Source organism: Anopheles arabiensis, chromosome 2 (genome assembly GCF_016920715.1).
Source record: "Anopheles arabiensis isolate DONGOLA chromosome 2, AaraD3, whole genome shotgun sequence".
Taxonomy (NCBI): domain Eukaryota; kingdom Metazoa; phylum Arthropoda; class Insecta; order Diptera; family Culicidae; genus Anopheles; species Anopheles arabiensis.
Window position 1 is genome coordinate 4,947,034 of NC_053517.1, and position 17,515 is coordinate 4,964,548.

Sequence of the window (17,515 nt, forward strand, 5' to 3'; positions counted from 1 at the left end):
CGCGCAGGTCACGCACACATCAGGCGGCCATCGTATCCGTTATCGATGTGTATTGTTCGCAAAGATGTTGAAATCAAACGCAGCAGGCCGACGGGAACCTTGGCAACACCCCCCCCTCCCCCTTTTCTTTTTCTCGATCTCATTTACGTCATCGTGTGCGAGGGTTTTGAAAGTATTAATGATTAACTTCTTCGTTCATCCCTTGATATGGGGTACAGAGTTCATTCTTTTATTCATCATGTAAGAACGCTAACAGCTATAGGTGAGAATTCTATATACATGTTACAATTATTCATACTTTGTAACTGGTAATAATTAAATAAAACTAGCATGTTTCTTATCTGCTAAGTCACGATGCCATCACACTGCTGGCAAACGACTGTGAAAGTCTTGAGGGTTGAATTTCATACGGATGTATTATTCTGCTTACACACACACACACGTGCGTTTTCTAAGGTGTGATACACCTGTGTGGGTTATTAGGGGATAGGATTCGTGTCCTCTCTGTGTTAGTTCATTAGATGCTTTGCCTTCTTAAAACGTCTTGCTGGGTGTAGTGGTGGTTAAAATATGGCCGTTCGAGGGAAAACTGCTTCAGATGCCGTTCATGTACTGGTCCATTTCCTTGTCCAGCGACGACTTTGTGTTGGCCATGTACTGATCCAGCTCGCTGTCCAGCTCTTCGCGGCTCTTGGGCTGCTGCTTTACGTGTGCGGTGCGATTCTTCGATGCTGTAAAGATAAACATATCGTTAACCACCGAGCACTATTTCACGGGAAGCCTTCTAAACACTAACCACTGCGTCCACGAACGCGAGAGTTATCACGCCGCGATCGAGATCGTCCGCGTCTGCCAGGTGCGGCGGCTGTTGCTGCTGCTGCTGCTGCTCCTCTTCCTCTTGCGGCACCGTTAGCTCCCGCTCCGTTGCTTCTGGCAGCGGCTGCCTTTGCTGCCTTACCACCCGCTCCCTTGCGTTTGGGTGCTTCTCTGTAAAGAAAGCGATTGCGTACTTTGTTCAGTTTCCGTGTGTTCTGTTCACCATTCCGGCTGCGACACCCATGCGCCCATCATGCTGCTTTACGAAGACGGAATACAATTGCCCGAACGGAAGAGTTCCAGTTCCAACATCCAGTGGAGAAGCACACGCTCACTTGGTGACCACCCCGGTGGCAGGACAGTAACGCGATGCAGCACCCGAAAAAAAACATTTGCGAATAATAAAGCTTCATCACGGAAGAAACTCTGTACACACACTTTGTGCGGGCATAAGCCCACACGATACATTCCCTGGGCAAATACCTTCAAATCAGAAATATGTTTAAAACCACACAAGAGTTTCGTTAAGGTTATCTCACCAGTCCAGCACACATCCAGCCCTCAATCCGACCGATCCTGCCTCACCAAACGACACTTTTGCGGAGAAGCCCCTTATGTTCTTATCTTCGCGCTCCTCTCCGATGCACACATCTTGCTAGCCCGTAGAAAGTTGAGCAAAAACATGTCCTTCCTCATCGCGGTCGTGATGATGATTGCGTTCAATTTACGTGCCAACGCCCATTTCACAGCAGCACAGAAGCTTACGCGAATGAAAGCTTCAAGTTTGCGCCTTTCTTTTCGCGCTCGGCAGTTAGTTGGAGGAAGAATCCTGGGGGTTGCTAGCACTGGCATGATTTCAACAGCATGTCCACTCTTGCCAACTACTCGGTTGCTGCTGAAATTCTCAACTTTTTAGAGCGAAAGCAACCGAAGATAAGGCTCCAGGCTGAGGTGTTGTTGTTCCGTTGCTCTTCCTTTACACTGCCGCAAAACAGAGAATGCGCGAACGAAACGGCGAGTTAGAGACCCAAGGCTAACACTGTCTTAGACAGGGGCGGCCGCCGTGCTGCATGCACGCTGGTAAGTACTCGACCGTGACCGGCCTGTTCTGTGCCGCCGATTGCTTGAATCAGCAATAGAACAGGCGCTGCCGAGGAGTGCTACACTCTGTTACCAACGTTGCTGTGCACCGGTCAATCTCGAGCCGTTAACGCTGCAATTATGACAATAGTCATTATTGCCAGAAGGTGGGTGAGAAGATGCTGACACCGTTCTCTGCTACTTCCGCTGAGGAAAAAATGAGAAGATCGTTGATAGTACCAGCAGCTTCCGATCAACTAAATCTTGCTCTGCAAGTTAACCAGTGGCAGGACGCATCGTTCGTCTATGGTGAGCTCCATTGCAAGCAATCAGTTCCTCGTACCGTTCAATGTCGGCGTGCATCAACGTGCCTGTTGAGATCACTCTAAGCCGCACGAATCATTAGGACACATCGAATGGTGGACGAATGGGTCTACCATCTATCAGTCTGGCTTGGACCTACGAGAAGGTTTTAGTAGTGGAATAAATATTGCCTCCAATCTTCTGCCGCGGTTCGAAGACTTGGCCTTTGTTCTTCAACAATCCAATCCGTCCTTTGGCTGACAACTGCCCCGGGACAGGAGAAGCAGACTCTTTCCATCACGAGCTAAATAGCATTTGGGCATTTGTAGAAGGTGATGATGTCACGTCAAGATGGCCCTTGGGGTCTGGCTCACCGCGTTTAATCCCGTAACAAGTATTACCTCTTCTGCGGGCGTCCGGCGCGTGTACCGACGATCGATGCGTTTACGCGTGGACCATTGCGGTTGCGCTTGGTCACACGACCTCCTTTGGCCCGTCCACCTGCAGTGGCTGCCGGTTCGTTGGTACGATTCATGCCGAGCCGACTGTTCACGCTTCCAGCGCGAGCTCGAGATCCGGCACGCTTGCGGGAACGCGATCGTGCACGACCATTGGCGGCCACCGCCGGCACATTGGCAGCAACTGCTGGGGCGCCACCACGCACGCGGCTACGGCTACGGCTGCGGCCACGTGTAATGGCCGTCGCAGCATTATTAACAGTGCCCAGCCGATTGGCAAGCAGATTGTTACGGTTGATGCGTCGACGGGCATCATTCGGAGCGATCGGTTTACGGTTAACCACGTTCAGCGCATTGCGGCTTCCGGCACGGGTCAGATTGGTACGCGATCCGGCACGGGAGAGGTTGGTACGCGATCCGGCGCGACGCAGATTCGTCTGCGAGTTTGAACGGGTTAACGAGGGCTGGCGTCCTCGCGAGTTGCTGCGGGTGCGTGATGCGCTGCGTCCACGCGACATACTGCGTCCTCTTGAAACGGAACGAACGGCGCCCAGCCGGGACGAGATTGTTGGCGCACGTCCACGGACTCGTTGCAACAGTTCTAAGCGGTCAGCGGTCATTCTGGGGACGAAAGATAAGCGGAAACGGAATTGTATGATTAATAATACGTTCAATGCACCGTTTGATGATGATGGATAGACAACGCATCTAATAAGCATGTACAGAATACGATGTCTCTGAAACGTAGACAGATCCGTTTCAGTCTATTCGACGATTCTTTCCGATGTACCTTGAGCTATGACATCAAAATTGGGGTATAAAAACAAAGATGATGTTAACCTATACTCAAGGGTAATACTAACTTAAAGGATTTGAAAATGCCATATAACTGTTTACACTGCACCATAGATTCAAAAATAATACAAGACATCTTCTGTGGTACGGCAAATAATGTTTCTTTCAACATTTCCTGTGAATCTGTACTGTATTGTAATTCAGAAGCAAACAATGATAAATCGCTTCTGATTAGTAATACTGCATACGATTTCCCTTGAATTATGACATACCTTTTGATGGAATGTTACAAAAGCTATGTTAACCTATATCCAAGGGGAATTATACAATAAATATGAACCATTTCTACACTACATGTGAATCTGTACTGTACTGTAATTCAAAAGCAAATCGTAAATCGCTTCTGATTAGTAATACTGCATACGATTTTCCTTGAATTATGACATATCTTTTGATGGGATTGTTCAAAAGTTATGTTAACCTATATCCAAGGGTAATTTTACAATAAATATAAACCATTTCTGCATTTTATACGGACGTCCCACGAAGCGTAAACTTTGGCGTAAACTGAATTTCAGCCATACAACCCTGAAATCTTTTGACAGGAAGTTTACGCTCTCCCATACAAATCAAGCGTAAACTTTTTGAGTTTACGCTTCGTGTGACGTCCGTATTAAGTTAATCTGTACTGTATTGTAATTCAGAAGCAAATAATGGTAAATCGCTTCTGATTAGTAATACTGCATACGATTTCCCTTGAATTATGACATACCTTTTGATAGGATTTTTCAAAAGTTATGTTAACCTATATCCAAGGGGAATTTTACAATAAATATAACCCTATTATGCATCACATATGAATCTGTACTGTACTGTAATTCAAAAGCAAACAATGGTAAATCGCTTCTGATTAGTAGTACTGCATACAATTTCCCTTGAATTATGACATACCTTTTGATGGGAATATTACAAAAGCTATGTTAACCTATATCCAAGGGGAATTATACAATAAATATAAACCATTTCTGCATTACATGTCAATCTGTACTGTATTGTAATTCAGAAGCAAATCGTAAATCGCTTCTGATTAGTAATACTGCATACGATTTTCCTTGAATTATGACATATCTTTTGATGGGATTGTTCAAAAGTTATGTTAACCTATATTCAAGGAGCAACGGCGCAAGGAATCGATTATTCTATCAGAGCACTTACGTTGCAATGTCGGTAAAGCTGTTTGATCGCGGCAAACGACGCACGCCTCCGGTCAGTTTATCAATGGTACGTTTCACATGTTGAGCAAATGAGTTGTTGCGCTGCAGCCGCTGGCGAGCGGGACGAATAACAGGGACAGCCTAGAGTGAAAGACACAAGCAAAATATAAAATATTAACCTTCGGAAACACCATCCCGGCGATGTGCGTGAACCAGGTCCTTACCTTTACTCCCAGGGCTTGCAAAGCATGCAACTGATCCCATTGATCGACCAACCGACGGTTGCTTTCCGTCGCTCTGGTAACCGAGTTGGCTCGCGGACGGGGTGCTTCTACGATGGCCGGTGCCGCCCCAAAACCCACCGTCGGTTTGGTCATGGTGGTAAAGCGATCGTTCAGCGATACGCCCGTCGTGTTGACAAAGTGTATTTTACTTAGTCCGGCATTCATTGTTGCTGCTGCCGCTCTTCCTGTTGCTCTACACAAGGGCACACTCACACACACACGCGCACAAACAGACGTCACAGCGCGGTATCAAAGCAACGACTCTGTATTTGGGGTTAGCGTTTACAATATGGCGAGATTCTGTGAAAAAGTAAACACAATTTAATCTTCTAAACCATACAACGTCTCTTGCATGTAAGCGGATCCGATCGGATGAGATGAGTGTGTCCTCTTGGTCTGGGACTAGGTGTTCTATTTTTGGAAATGTGCAGCCGCCATGAATGACGAAATTCAGTGCGGTGCGTTTCCAAGAACGCTAGCAAAAGCCCACAAAATGACGGACAATGCATCTGCTTCAAAAACTCACCTTTTCACAGTTGCGGAATCCTTCAATGCACGAAATAACGCGAAATGTTCACGAAAGATGCAGAAAAATGCTTCCTTTTTCACTCGGCAAATGCGCACACGCTTTTTCACGGCACCTTTTCCTCCACACCTTTCAGAATGAGATTGTGACGCCGTGCTGCTTTGCTTGCTTGCTTGGCTATTGTGACGAAAGTAAAGCCCCACGGAGAAGGGTTATATACAAATTTATTTTCTCGTGTCGTAGGGGTGTCTTTTAAACAAGTATTACCTGTTCGTTCGTGCAACTACCTCGATTTTAATGGTACTTGTAATAACTTTTTATTTTACCCACGAGAAATTCTGTGCCTGCACGCGCGCGTTGACAGCAGCGAAGAAATCAGACGTCAGGTCCAGGCTGAAGACGTTTGAGCAAACGTCACCACTTAGTTTTGCTTCAATTTATGATCTTGTCGCGGTTTTAGGCAGTAAATATTTTAAAAATATTTTTCTTGTTTTTGCGATGTCTGTTAGGCAATTTAGTATCTTTAAAATTAAAATTAACAGAACCTTTTTCGTTGCTGCGAAAGAGACAGACGTTTCACTGACAGCAGCAGGGCAGCGCTGCCAACCTAGCCGCGAGACATGCCGTGCGATGACTGAACAGAATTCGTACTGTCAAACCGCTTCATTGAAAAGCAATCACCTACGAAGCACTCGTCCAATTGTTGCGTGAATTTCACCCGAAATAACTGATCCACAAACTGCTGTCCCTCCGTAATCGGTGAGTAAAACCATTGCCGTAAAGCCGAACGTGAAGCAATGGCTAAAGGTGGTGTGTTTTGGGCTCCAAAATGGACAAAACGCAAGCTTGTTGACATCTGCTTCGGCGTAGCGTTCCGATGACTTGTACGATTTTGAACGTCATTGTCCTCGAACCGAGACCCACACACACACGGCCTTTCCGCATTCCTTCCTCGTCTTTGTCCCAGCGTTTAAAGCTTGTCTGGATATTGGTCGATTGTCTACATTGTGAAATAAACTGTTTCGCCCACAGGACGTATTTAACGCTGAATCACTTCACTGGCAGAACGTGACCTGTTTGCATCCAGTGCATCCAGAGGGCAATCAAGCATCAGCAACAACCACAACAACAACACCAGCACGGCAAACAGTGTAAAGGCACAGTACAAGAGCACTGCAGTTGCGACGCGAGATGGCTGGCGCTATGATGATCGACCGTGCCCAATCGCACTCCCTGAACCGGCAGGATATGACTAACTTTGCCCGCGACCTGGAGGTGGATGAAAACGACGAGGAACAGATCCGACAAAAGGAACAGAAAATTCTCGAACTCGGCGAAACGTACAAGAAGGAGGGCAAGGCCAAGGAGCTGGCCGATCTGATCAAAGTGACCCGCCCGTTCCTGAGCTTCCTGAGCAAAGCGAAAGCGGCCAAGCTGGTCCGTTCGCTGGTGGACCTGTTCCTGGATCTGGAGGCCGAAACGGGCATCGAGGTGCAGCTGTGCAAGGAATGCATCGAGTGGGCGAAGCAGGAAAAGCGCACCTTCCTGCGACAGTCGCTCGAGGCGCGGCTCATTGCGCTCTACTTCGACACGGGCATGTACACGGAAGCGCTGAACCTTGGCAGTCAGCTGCTGAAGGAGCTGAAGAAGCTGGACGACAAAAATCTGCTCGTCGAGGTACAGCTGCTGGAGAGCAAAACGTATCATGCCCTGAGCAACTTGCCGAAGGTAAGGGAGGAATCAAGAACGAGCACAGACCAGTTTTACTCATCTCAAAATGTACTTTATTGTTGTTTTCTTTTCTAGGCCCGTGCTGCTCTCACGTCCGCGCGTACCACGGCCAATGCAATCTACTGCGCACCGAAGGTTCAGGCCACGCTCGATCTGCAGTCGGGCATTCTGCATGCGGCCGACGAGCGCGACTTCAAAACCGCCTTCTCGTACTTCTACGAAGCGTTCGAAGGGTTCGATTCGGTGCAGAGCAGCAAAGCGCTGACAGCGCTCAAGTACATGCTGCTGTGCAAGATTATGCTCGGCCAGTCGGATGACGTGAACCAGATCGTCAGTGGCAAGCTGGTATGTATGGCGTAGTCGTCCTCCCAATTCCCCCTCCCACCCCCGGTAACTAATACCTGGACCCACCATGCACACCATTTGCAGGCCATTACGTACTCCGGGCGCGATATCGACGCCATGAAGGCGGTCGCGGAAGCATCGCACAAACGCTCCCTGGCCGACTTTCAGGACGCGCTGAAGCAGTACAAGAAAGAGCTGGAGGATGATGTGATTGTGAAGGCGCACCTGGGCACACTGTACGACACGATGCTCGAGCAGAACCTGTGCCGCATCATCGAACCGTACTCGCAGTGCGAGGTGAGCTTCATCGCGGAACAGATTGCCCTGCCCATCGCCCAGGTCGAGAAGAAGCTGTCACAGATGATCCTGGACAAGAAGTTTAGCGGCATCCTGGACCAGGGCATCGGTGTGCTGATCGTGTTCGAGGAAACGCCGGTCGACAAAACGTACGAGACTGCACTGGAAACGATACAGCACATGGGCAAGGTGGTCGACACGCTCTACCAGAAGGCAAAGAAGCTGACGTAAAACGAGTGGGGAAAGAAGAAGGAGGTGTGTGTGAGTGAGTGTACGCGGTTGTCCCTCACGAGACCCGCAAAACGGTTAGCGCATAATGCAAATTAATTAATTTGTCTACCATCTTAAGCTCCCTCTGCTCTTCATGTAGTATTGTCTTTTTTTTTTTTGTTCAATTCAAAGAAACCAAAATCTTCTGTTTTTTGCTAAACGATCCAAACACCAAACATTCTGGTTCAGACTATCCGTTCCACACGAAGCCAATCCGACTGATGATGAACGTGTAATGTTTATCTCAATTTCTCAAACCGTAGAATTGGCCCAAGAGTTTAATTTTGGAAATAGAGATTGGTTGGCAAACATTATGTTTTTATTTCTCTTTTTCCTTTCAATTGAATCTTCCATTACAAGAGAACAAAGTCGTGTGTAGGGAAAGAGCGAGAAAGAGAGGGAACCAATCTGTAAGACGGCAAATTTAACTGATTAAAGTAAAATAACGAAACCAACGCCGCCGTCTGGTAGGGAAATCCAGTCTTTACTTTGTCATCCCTCTTGTGTTGTTGCGGTAGAAAACAATGTTCATGAAACCTACTCAAAAGACTTACATACAACTCCACCATCGTACCACAAAACACACTGCTGCGGAAGGATGCTGCGAATAAATTATTTCATTCAAAGTGCAGAAAAACGTTTGAAAAACATTTGTAAAAGCGTGAGAAAACTGCCGCCAGAGCGAAAGGCGAAATTTGCGGTTCAAATTTGACGTTGCTGAACGTTGTGTTGTAAAACGCACACATGCATGCAATTCGTACGCACACGCACACACCGGTAACATGATCAGCTGTCAAACGGGCTGGCGTAAACAAAACACACAGCAGCAACAGCCCCCCACTCTCCCAGCAATTGAGGGAAGGGCTGTAGAGCGCATAAGGGTGCGCAAAGAGGGGTTGATCGCTGTTTTTTTGCTTTTCCTTCGCTCTTGTGGTTCGATGTGTCACTCACAATATTGACGCGATTGATTCGAAGGTAGGAGAAAACGCGCACACCACAAGGTTGCCCTGGTGCGGAAAGAGAGTGTTTAAAGCATTGTGTCAACAAACACAGAGGCCCTGTTTTGTGTTTCACCCTCCCCGGAGACGCTGCATAAAGAAATCGAGAACGCAGAACAAAGTGCTTTGCATCCGAAACGAGATACACACACACGCACTATGCATGATAGTGGGTCGTCGTATCGTGTCGTCATAGCCACCGCCATCCCTTGTGACCGTCGATAAGAGAAAGAAAGACGCACCGGCGGACGACGAGAAATCCCCGAGAGTCCAGAAGCAAAGCAAGTTTGGCGCACATCCTCTTGTGGACAGCTTCCCTTGCTCCAATGCACTTCCGCCACAGACGAAGACGACGACGCTCGGTGCAATATTCCGTGACACGCTGCCAGCACAACGCCGCCCTGGATCAACGTGAAAGTGTTCTACCCCATAGCAGCGCCAACGACGCCACCACCATCGCCTAGCTGTGCTTTTCTTCCATACCAAAGGAGGGTAAGTGTATGCCAGCGTTAGGTTAATTAGCATTGCCCTTTTAAATCCATTGTTGACTAATATGGTACCCTTTTTTGCAGTCCACGACGACGACTCGACACCAAGAAACCCCGCGTAAAGTTCCATTGTCTGAATCGGTGAAGGCAAGCGAGAAACCGGAACACATCGCAAGATGAGCTCGGCGGACGATGTACTAACCCTGAGCAATGAGACTGTAGGCAATTCTACCTTTTTCGCGTACCTCGGTAAGCGACCAATATGCTCCACATAGCAAACTTCCAGCATCGAAGTAACGTTCGATCTCCTCCTCAGGACAATACATTGACTTGGACTACTCGATATGGCTGTCGCGGTTGCTAACGCCGGTGCTGGTTACATTCCTACTGCCTTGCGCATTTGTGCTGTTGATTTACTGTACCATATCATTTCTCTACATTTACAAGCTGCACAGGTAAGCCGGAAACCCCCAGCACAACTCGAATCAGCAGCGGAATCACTAATGCATTTCCCCCTCCCCCCAATGCCGCAACACAGTCGCTTTATATTGCAGGTCTACAATGAGGGTGACTTTGACTTTTGGGACGTGGCCCGCACCCTAGTCGCCGTTGTGTGGGATGCCCATGGTTGGATATTTCATGGTAAGAGCCTTTGCTTTAGAATTCCGCTTACCAATTCAATCGACACCCCCCTCTTTCCCGCAGGATACGAAGTATGCGGAATGGAAAACCTGCCCGAAACGGGCCCAGCCCTTATCATCTACTATCACGGTGCAATACCGATCGATATGTACTACTTTACCGCACGCATTTACCTGAAGCGGCAGCGTCTGATTTACACCGTCGGCGATCGGTTTCTGAACAAAGTGCCCGGCTGGAAGCTGCTGGCCCGCGTCATGAAGATCAGCCCGGGCACGGTACAGTCGTGCGCGAGCGTACTGCGCGACGGCAACATGCTGTCGATTGCGCCGGGCGGTGTGTACGAGGCCCAGTTCGGCGACAGCAACTACGAGCTGCTCTGGCGGCAACGGGTCGGGTTCGCTAAGGTTGCCATCGAATCGAAAGCGGTAAGCGTTCGCGCGCTGCTCGTGTCGCACAACAGGACGCAGCTTATTAACGAAGTGGTCTGCTTTTCCTCTCCCTCCCCGTACAGCCCATCATTCCCATGTTTACGGAGAATCTGCGCGAAGGTTTCCGCTCCGTCGGGCTAGCGAAGCGTCTGTTCATCCGGCTGTACAATGCGGTCCGGTTTCCGGTGCGCCCGATCTACGGTGGCTTTCCGGTAAAGTTCCGCACGCATCTCGGCACCCCGATACCGTACGACCCGGCGCTGTCGCCCGAGGATCTGCAGGAAAAGGTCGCGTACGCGATCGAGGAGCTGATCAACAAGCATCAGCGAATACCGGGCAGCATCTTCCATGCGCTGCTGGACCGTTTCATCTCCCCAAAGCCAAAGGTCGGCTGAACGCGGTCGGTGGTGGTGATGGTGGGTCCGTTTTGCATGGCAAACGTTTAATGTGTGCGGTTTCCCTCCCTTTCCTCTTCCCCTTTCCGTTCCTTTTGGTTCAGTGAGGTATGTGGTCCCCCCCACCCCGGGTAGGTGCTAAATCTAAGTCCTATATAAGCTGTTCAACAAAAACCCACGTAAACAAACGATCAACTAACTACAAGATGTATTTAATATATCTGTACTTAATAGATGTGTACATTACTGATGAGATTTAACCACTTCCAGGCGCTTACTATCGCCCCTTTGTCGCCATTTGCTTAACGTTACCTCCGAAACGTAGTAGTAGCGGGTCGCCAAAACACGCCAACAAACAAACTCTGCTGCTCTGCTACTCCTGGCCACTGGCACTGGCACTACCACTTGGCCGCGTACCAATTGAATCGCTCGGTAGCAAACGTAATTCACCAACGAATTACGCGCGCGCGCAGCACTCCCTCCCAAAATGCCGCTTCTCTAAGCGTGGTGGTCGGGCGCAGAGCATCACCGCAGTAGGCCAGGGTTGCAAATTAGATTAACGGTTGTTTGGGCGCTTAACCCCCTCTTTCCATCATTTCTCATCGTACGCGCGCAGAAACAACGCTGCTGGGAGAGAGAGGCAGATGTGTTGGCAGATGTTTTCTTCGAAACAATTCACAAGCGTGAAGAAGGTAGCTTTTGCCATTCACTTTTGAAACCGTTCCAACCGTTTATTCTAAACCAAAAAAAAAAAATCATTTAAATATCACAATGAAATTCAACAAACCCTTTTGCTATTTTCATTCACAGCCAAAGCCATCCGATTTGCCCGCAAATTCAACAGGTGCATTGCAACAGCACAACTAAACCCACCCGTATGGTGTGTGTCTGTGTCTGGTAAATTGGTATCGATTTTCCTTCCCCGGCTGCATATCTTTGACGCATTGGCCAGAGCGCAGTGGCAGAAGCAGCAGGCGATGCAATAGCAACAATAGCAACAAAACAGGCAAGCCTACAAAATCCATCCATCCAAGTAGACAAAGCGGCGAGATAGCTTAAGTAGAGCATCAACCCGTGCTGGAAGCGCGAAATCCTCTTGATAAGAGAGCACCCGGCGGCAGGCGAAGAAGTCCGTTAGATAACCTGCGCTTTCAACGGCGGTAATTTTGCTGTACGGTCCCATTGCCAGATGCAGATTTTATATAACCTTCACTGCTGCACATAGTGCAAGTGCAGTGCAGTGTGTGATTGCTGCAGTTGGTGGTGGTACACTTGCTTCTCCATGCTGTTGGGCTAGGTCGTTCGTGTTGAGCTTTGATCAAACGAAGATGGACAACGAAAGCATCTCGCACGCATCGAGTGGACTTGGTAGCACGTTGATTGGTAAGTGAGGCCGCGAAAAATGAAAGACACTTTAACCCATAAGTTTCTGTTTCTTTTTTTTGGCAGCTGCAGTTCCGAACTGGTTCGGTTGGATGCATAATTTATCGCTACCCTTGTTGGTGGTGTTTCTGCTGCCCTGGATGTATGTGTTGCTCATTTTGTCCTCCATTCCGTACCTGCATCTTTGCAATTTTCTGCGGTAAGTTTTGATAATGGTCCCTTTTGTTTCTTGCATTTCAATTAATTATCCGATTTTAGGTTGCGTTTTTGGAAGCAAAGCAATGAAGATGAGTTCTGGAAAGCGGCTCGATGGCTAATGGCTTACGTGTGGAATCTTCACAGTAAACTGTTTCATGGTAATACTCTAACGTGGTGCTGTTTTTTTTTAAATATAATTTAATTGTTTTGCTCTTCCACCTTCCACCAGGATACGAAGTAACCGGACTGGAGCACCTGCCGGAAACGGGTGGCGGCGCCCTGCTGATCTATTACCACGGTGCGCTGCCCATCGACATGTACTACCTGACGGCGGAAACGATGCTGAAGTGCAACCGGCTGATTCACACCGTTGGCGATCGGTTTCTGGACCGCATTCCCGGCTGGCGGCTCGTTTCGCGCGTGATGAACGTTACCTCCGGCTCGGTGCAATCATGCGTGGCAACGTTGCGTGCCGGTGAGCTGCTGTCGATTGCACCGGGCGGCGTGTACGAGGCCCAGTTCGGCGACAGTGTGTACGAGGTGCTGTGGAAGAATCGGACAGGATTCGCCCGAGTGGCGCTGGAAGCCAAAGTGGTAAGCTGCTTAACAAGCGAAGAAGAAGGGGATGGGAATGGAAACAAATGAAGCATTCTTTCTTTGCCCAGCCCATCATCCCCATGTTTACGGTGAACATACGCGAATGCTTCCGTACGGTATCGTTCGCCAAGTGGTTGTTTGTGCGACTGTACAGCGTGCTGAAAGTTCCCGTCCTGCCCATTTACGGCGGCTTTCCGGTCAAGTTGCGCACCGTGCTCGGCAAACCGATCCCGTACGATGAGTCGCTCAGCCCGGTCGCTTTGCAGGAGCGCGTGGCGGCTGCTATTGCGGAGCTGGTACGGGAGCATCAGCGTGTACCGGGCGATATACTGCAAGCGATTGGCGATCGATTTGAAACGGTGCACGCCGTGGAGCAGCGTGAAGAGGAGGACACAAAGCTGTGAGCAGGCGGGAGTATTGCCGTGTAAGTGGAGTCGTTGATGGTTTTAATCTGTTTTCAAAGTGTGCTAATTAGCTGTGTTGTGTATTATTTATTGTTTAACAACCTACAAATAAAATTGTTTTAATTGATTTGAAAGTAACCGTAATATTCCAATAGGAATTTTAAAGAAAAGTAGGAAATTCAAATTTTATAGCACACAACCGCACAGTGGTCGATAATCATACAGTTTTAGTTTATTAAAATATTTTCATTTTAAATTAATTTAACAACACACGATTGTAGACCTATAAACATTATGATTTTGATAAAATTTTACAACTTTTTTTTAAAATAACATGTCACCCAAATGACCACCATCCTCACACTGCCCCACAAACCACAATGCACGCGTGCGTCAAAACAACCGCATGTTGTGCGCTCCATTATCATCCAGTTCAAAACAAAAAGAACTCGCCATTTCAAGGGGGCAACTCTACCGACCCGTTTGGTGTTCAATTTTAATGCCTTTTCGAGTGTGTGTTCTTAAACGATGGATGCATTAGACGAGATAGTTCCTTTCCTAGCGAAAACCGCCCGTCTAGATCTGAAGGTTGTATCGCTCTCACACGTGCTTGGTAGGTGGCAAAATCAAAACAAAACGCGTCATAGTGGATTGATGAACTCTTTCTTTCAGGACTTACTGGCTCCGTGGACGGCATAAAGCTGCTGGTGCAGAATGAAACGTTGCTGAACAACTTGCTCGATCTTACTGGCGAAGAGTCGGTTGCGAAAGATGCAGTGCTGTGCTTCGTTAACATCACGGCGGAAGAAACAGGAGCGGCTGTGGTGGTTGATAAGGTAAGCGACACATCAAACTCGTTGCGAGCTGTGTTTTATCTGTGCTTTTGATTTTACAAAAGCTCACCGAACGATTGGTCCCACTGGCGTATGAAGCGGTGCTGGATGAGAACTGCAAACTAAGCGACGCCTGGTGCATGGTGCTGTGCAATATCACCCGCCCCGAGCATCTCGTCGAGCGGGTGCTGGCGCGTTTGCTGGCGATCGAATTTTCCCTCGAAAAGCTTACCACGTGCTTCACGCGCGTTAGCTACAACAAGCAAAAGTGCCACCTTAACTACCTCGGTCCCCTGTTTAGCAACGTGTCGCAGAGTAAGGCGGGCCGCGAGGTGTTCTGTAACCAGCAGACGGGACTGCTGCGACGGTTGCTACCGTTCGTGCATCACGAGGGCAGCATCGTGCGGCGGGGCGGTGCCGTTGGTTTGCTTAAAAACGTTTGCTTCGATTCCTCCGTGCACGAGTGGTTGCTGAGTGAGGAGATGGACGTGCTGCCGTTCGTACTGCTGCCGCTCGCCGGACCGGAGGAGCTAGACGACGAGACGAACGAGAAGCTGCCGGTTGATTTGCAGTACCTTGGGCCGGATAAGAGGCGTGAGGATGATCCGGACGTGCGCAAGATGTTGGTGGAATCGTTGGCACAGCTGTGCGCGACACGCAAGGGTAGGTCGTACTTGCGCGACCACGGTACGTACGAGATTTTGCGCGAGCTGCACAAATTCGAGTGCAGTCCCGAGGGTGACAAGGTGGTGCTGAACGCGGTAGAGAATGTGGTGGATATTTTAATAAGGTAAGGCGTACGGTGTGCTTGCACGATAAAACGGACACTAATTTTATACTTTTTTTTCCCAGAACGGAAGAAGAAATTGGCGAGGACAATCTGAAGCAGCTAGAAATTCCGGACGATGTGAAGGCGAAAATCGAAAGCATGACCGATGTGGTGGAAAAATAGAAAAATCAAACCCTATCAAACGAACATGTTTATTGTCTTCGCTTCAGCCGCACCATATGTCCGTTGGAGATCTTCATCGTGAGAGCTATTTTCATGGTTAAATCCTCCAGCTTCAGGTCGGTGTCGATGCGATAGCTGCGCAACACTTTCAGCAGCATTATCTTCATCGAAATCCAAGCGTACCGTAAACCTACGCAATTCCGCGACCCAGCACTGAACGGTAGCAGGGCAAACGGGTCGTGCCGCAGTCCTTCGAACCGTTCCGGGCGAAATCGATCAGCATCCGAACCCCAGTAGGCGGGATTGCGATGAATGTCGAAAATATCGATGACGATATCGATGTCCGCCGGTAGGCGATACTGTCCCAGGTCCACTTCGGCCGTCGTTCTTCGTCCAACGACGGCCGCTATCGGAAGCAATCGAAGCGACTCCTTCAGGACGAGTTCCATGTAGGTGAGCCGGTTGAGCGTTTCATATCCGATGGATTGCTCCTCTTCCGCACCACACAGCAGTCGTATTTCTTCGAACAGCTTCTCCTGCACGTGCGGATGCATCGCAAGGAGTAGGATCGTGTTAGCCACTGTCATAGCGCTCGTTTCATTGCCCGCGAATATGATTGTGTTCAGCTCTTGCTCCATTGCTGCGCTGTCGAGCATGGCGCTGTTTTGAAGTTGTTCAATCAAACTGAAACGGTGGCTGTTTTCGGTCGCTTTGCGCGCTAAAATCATCTTCGATGGTCGGCAAAACTCTTCCAGTGCTTTCGTTTCCTTACGGTACACTGAGGTCCACCGGTAGAGCCACTGTGGATGAAGGAAAAGGTTGACCGCACGGATGGTCACGATTTCGAAAAGTCTAGATGGAATGGAGGGGAAACGACGGTAAGATACGGAACTATTCGATGAACGGTAACTTACTCTTCAAGAACCTCCAGGTAGCTGCAAACAGGTTTATCCTGAATGTGCATGTCAGTGCCTAGCGTTGTGGCTAGCAGGAAGGAGTAGAGAGTTGCGTTAGCTTTCAATTGCCATCTATTCAGGTCATTACTTACCAAAAATCATATCCAGCGTACATCTAGCCGTAAAGCGATAGACATCAAACGGCTGACCCTTTTCCGCCATCTCGCCCAATCCTCGCATCATTGCATCGGTCTTTTGCACAAACAGCGGTATAAAACCACGCAAAATCGACTGATTGAAGCTGGGCTGAATCAGCTTCCGATGGGCGCGCCACTTATCGGCCGGCAGTGAAAAGATGCCTTGCAGTGGCGTAAACCGATAGAAGCTAGCCTTCTCCACCGTTGCCGGTGAGGTTAGTATGGTTCGGGCGTGGTCGGCTGAGCTCACGATCACGACCGGAACGGGCCCGAGCCAGATGCAGTAAGGCGATCCGTACGCACCCGTTAGTCCGATTATCGTCTCCAGATAGCGGGAAGTATCGCGGCCAGGGATAACGTACATTGCGCCGATAAGTGGAAAACAGCGCGGACCGGGTAGACGGCTCAACAGTTTCCATCTTTCTCGCATTTGCCACCAGCGGCAACAGTAGACGGTAACACAAAACAGAGCGCACTGCACGAACGTGTGAAACATTTTGAATGCTTCCGGTCTAGACCGGGGACAGTTTTTATGCAGCATCACAAGTGCAAGACGCATTGCTCTTCGACGCGGGTGGAGGGGGAGGTAATTAATTCGCTGCGTACAATGGGTGCGCCTCGATTACCCGGTATCATTGCTGGCCATTTGTTTAACGAATTATCATCCGTTGTTAATTGTCGGCCGTTAGCTGTGAGCATGACACGTGCTTTTCCCGTGCGTAAGCGAGGGAAAAGTGTCACATTAATGCGCGAAACGTGGTACGACGGAATGTATCATCGTCTGGTTGTTTGTTTGTAATGAAACAACCCCAGAAGATTAGTTGGAGCAATATGAGAGGGCATAAATGTCTGCCAAGTGCATTGTATTGTGGGCACAGGGGAAGTATAAATCCTACGTGGTGCATGGTTTTCCCGCCATTAGCCATCGTTTCATATCAAAAAGACTATTACAATGAAAAGATGTGATAAAGTTACGATGTTTATG

The 17,515-nt window shown here is 48.8% G+C and overlaps 6 protein-coding genes across 7 annotated transcripts; 4 read left to right on the forward strand and 2 right to left on the reverse strand.

Moving 5' to 3' along the window:
• Positions 1-187: 187 nt before the first annotated feature.
• Positions 188-5,878, reverse strand: LOC120898284 (circumsporozoite protein-like). Its single transcript, XM_040303917.1, has 7 exons — positions 5,744-5,878; positions 5,477-5,653; positions 4,891-5,250; positions 4,668-4,807; positions 2,601-3,278; positions 797-987; positions 188-731 (listed from the first exon to the last, which is right to left on the reverse strand). Exons 3-7 carry the CDS (start codon positions 5,113-5,115, stop codon positions 595-597), a joined length of 1,371 nt encoding a protein of 456 aa, XP_040159851.1. The 5' UTR covers positions 5,116-5,250; positions 5,477-5,653; positions 5,744-5,878; the 3' UTR covers positions 188-594.
• Positions 5,879-6,099: 221 nt separating this feature from the next.
• On the forward strand, positions 6,100-8,574 carry LOC120898285 (26S proteasome non-ATPase regulatory subunit 11). Its single transcript, XM_040303918.1, has 4 exons — positions 6,100-6,235; positions 6,509-7,204; positions 7,283-7,552; positions 7,637-8,574. The coding sequence occupies exons 2-4, from the start codon at positions 6,668-6,670 to the stop codon at positions 8,078-8,080; spliced, it is 1,251 nt and encodes a 416-aa protein (XP_040159852.1). The 5' UTR covers positions 6,100-6,235; positions 6,509-6,667; the 3' UTR covers positions 8,081-8,574.
• Positions 8,575-8,854: 280 nt separating this feature from the next.
• On the forward strand, positions 8,855-11,325 carry LOC120898288 (transmembrane protein 68-like). Of its 2 annotated transcripts, XM_040303932.1 has the most exons (6): positions 8,855-9,609; positions 9,690-9,854; positions 9,922-10,060; positions 10,144-10,247; positions 10,311-10,672; positions 10,759-11,325. In XM_040303932.1, exons 2-6 carry the CDS (start codon positions 9,782-9,784, stop codon positions 11,068-11,070), a joined length of 990 nt encoding a protein of 329 aa, XP_040159866.1. In that variant the 5' UTR covers positions 8,855-9,609; positions 9,690-9,781; the 3' UTR covers positions 11,071-11,325. The 2 variants fall into 2 exon arrangements, with proteins under 2 accessions (XP_040159866.1, XP_040159865.1); XM_040303931.1 differs by having other exon boundaries at positions 10,144-10,672.
• A 113-nt stretch (positions 11,326-11,438) lies between these two features.
• LOC120898290 (transmembrane protein 68-like) lies at positions 11,439-13,786 on the forward strand. Its single transcript, XM_040303935.1, has 6 exons — positions 11,439-11,762; positions 11,881-12,453; positions 12,520-12,652; positions 12,712-12,809; positions 12,881-13,245; positions 13,317-13,786. Exons 2-6 carry the CDS (start codon positions 12,399-12,401, stop codon positions 13,650-13,652), a joined length of 987 nt encoding a protein of 328 aa, XP_040159869.1. The 5' UTR covers positions 11,439-11,762; positions 11,881-12,398; the 3' UTR covers positions 13,653-13,786.
• Positions 13,787-14,148: 362 nt separating this feature from the next.
• On the forward strand, positions 14,149-15,461 carry LOC120898287 (protein HGH1 homolog). Its single transcript, XM_040303930.1, has 4 exons — positions 14,149-14,265; positions 14,325-14,488; positions 14,551-15,275; positions 15,338-15,461. Exons 1-4 carry the CDS (start codon positions 14,181-14,183, stop codon positions 15,435-15,437), a joined length of 1,074 nt encoding a protein of 357 aa, XP_040159864.1. The 5' UTR covers positions 14,149-14,180; the 3' UTR covers positions 15,438-15,461.
• On the reverse strand, positions 15,451-17,056 carry LOC120898281 (probable cytochrome P450 313a4). The gene is made up of 3 exons (XM_040303898.1): positions 16,486-17,056; positions 16,352-16,421; positions 15,451-16,289 (listed from the first exon to the last, which is right to left on the reverse strand). The coding sequence occupies exons 1-3, from the start codon at positions 17,024-17,026 to the stop codon at positions 15,467-15,469; spliced, it is 1,434 nt and encodes a 477-aa protein (XP_040159832.1). The 5' UTR covers positions 17,027-17,056; the 3' UTR covers positions 15,451-15,466.
• Positions 17,057-17,515: the final 459 nt, after the last annotated feature.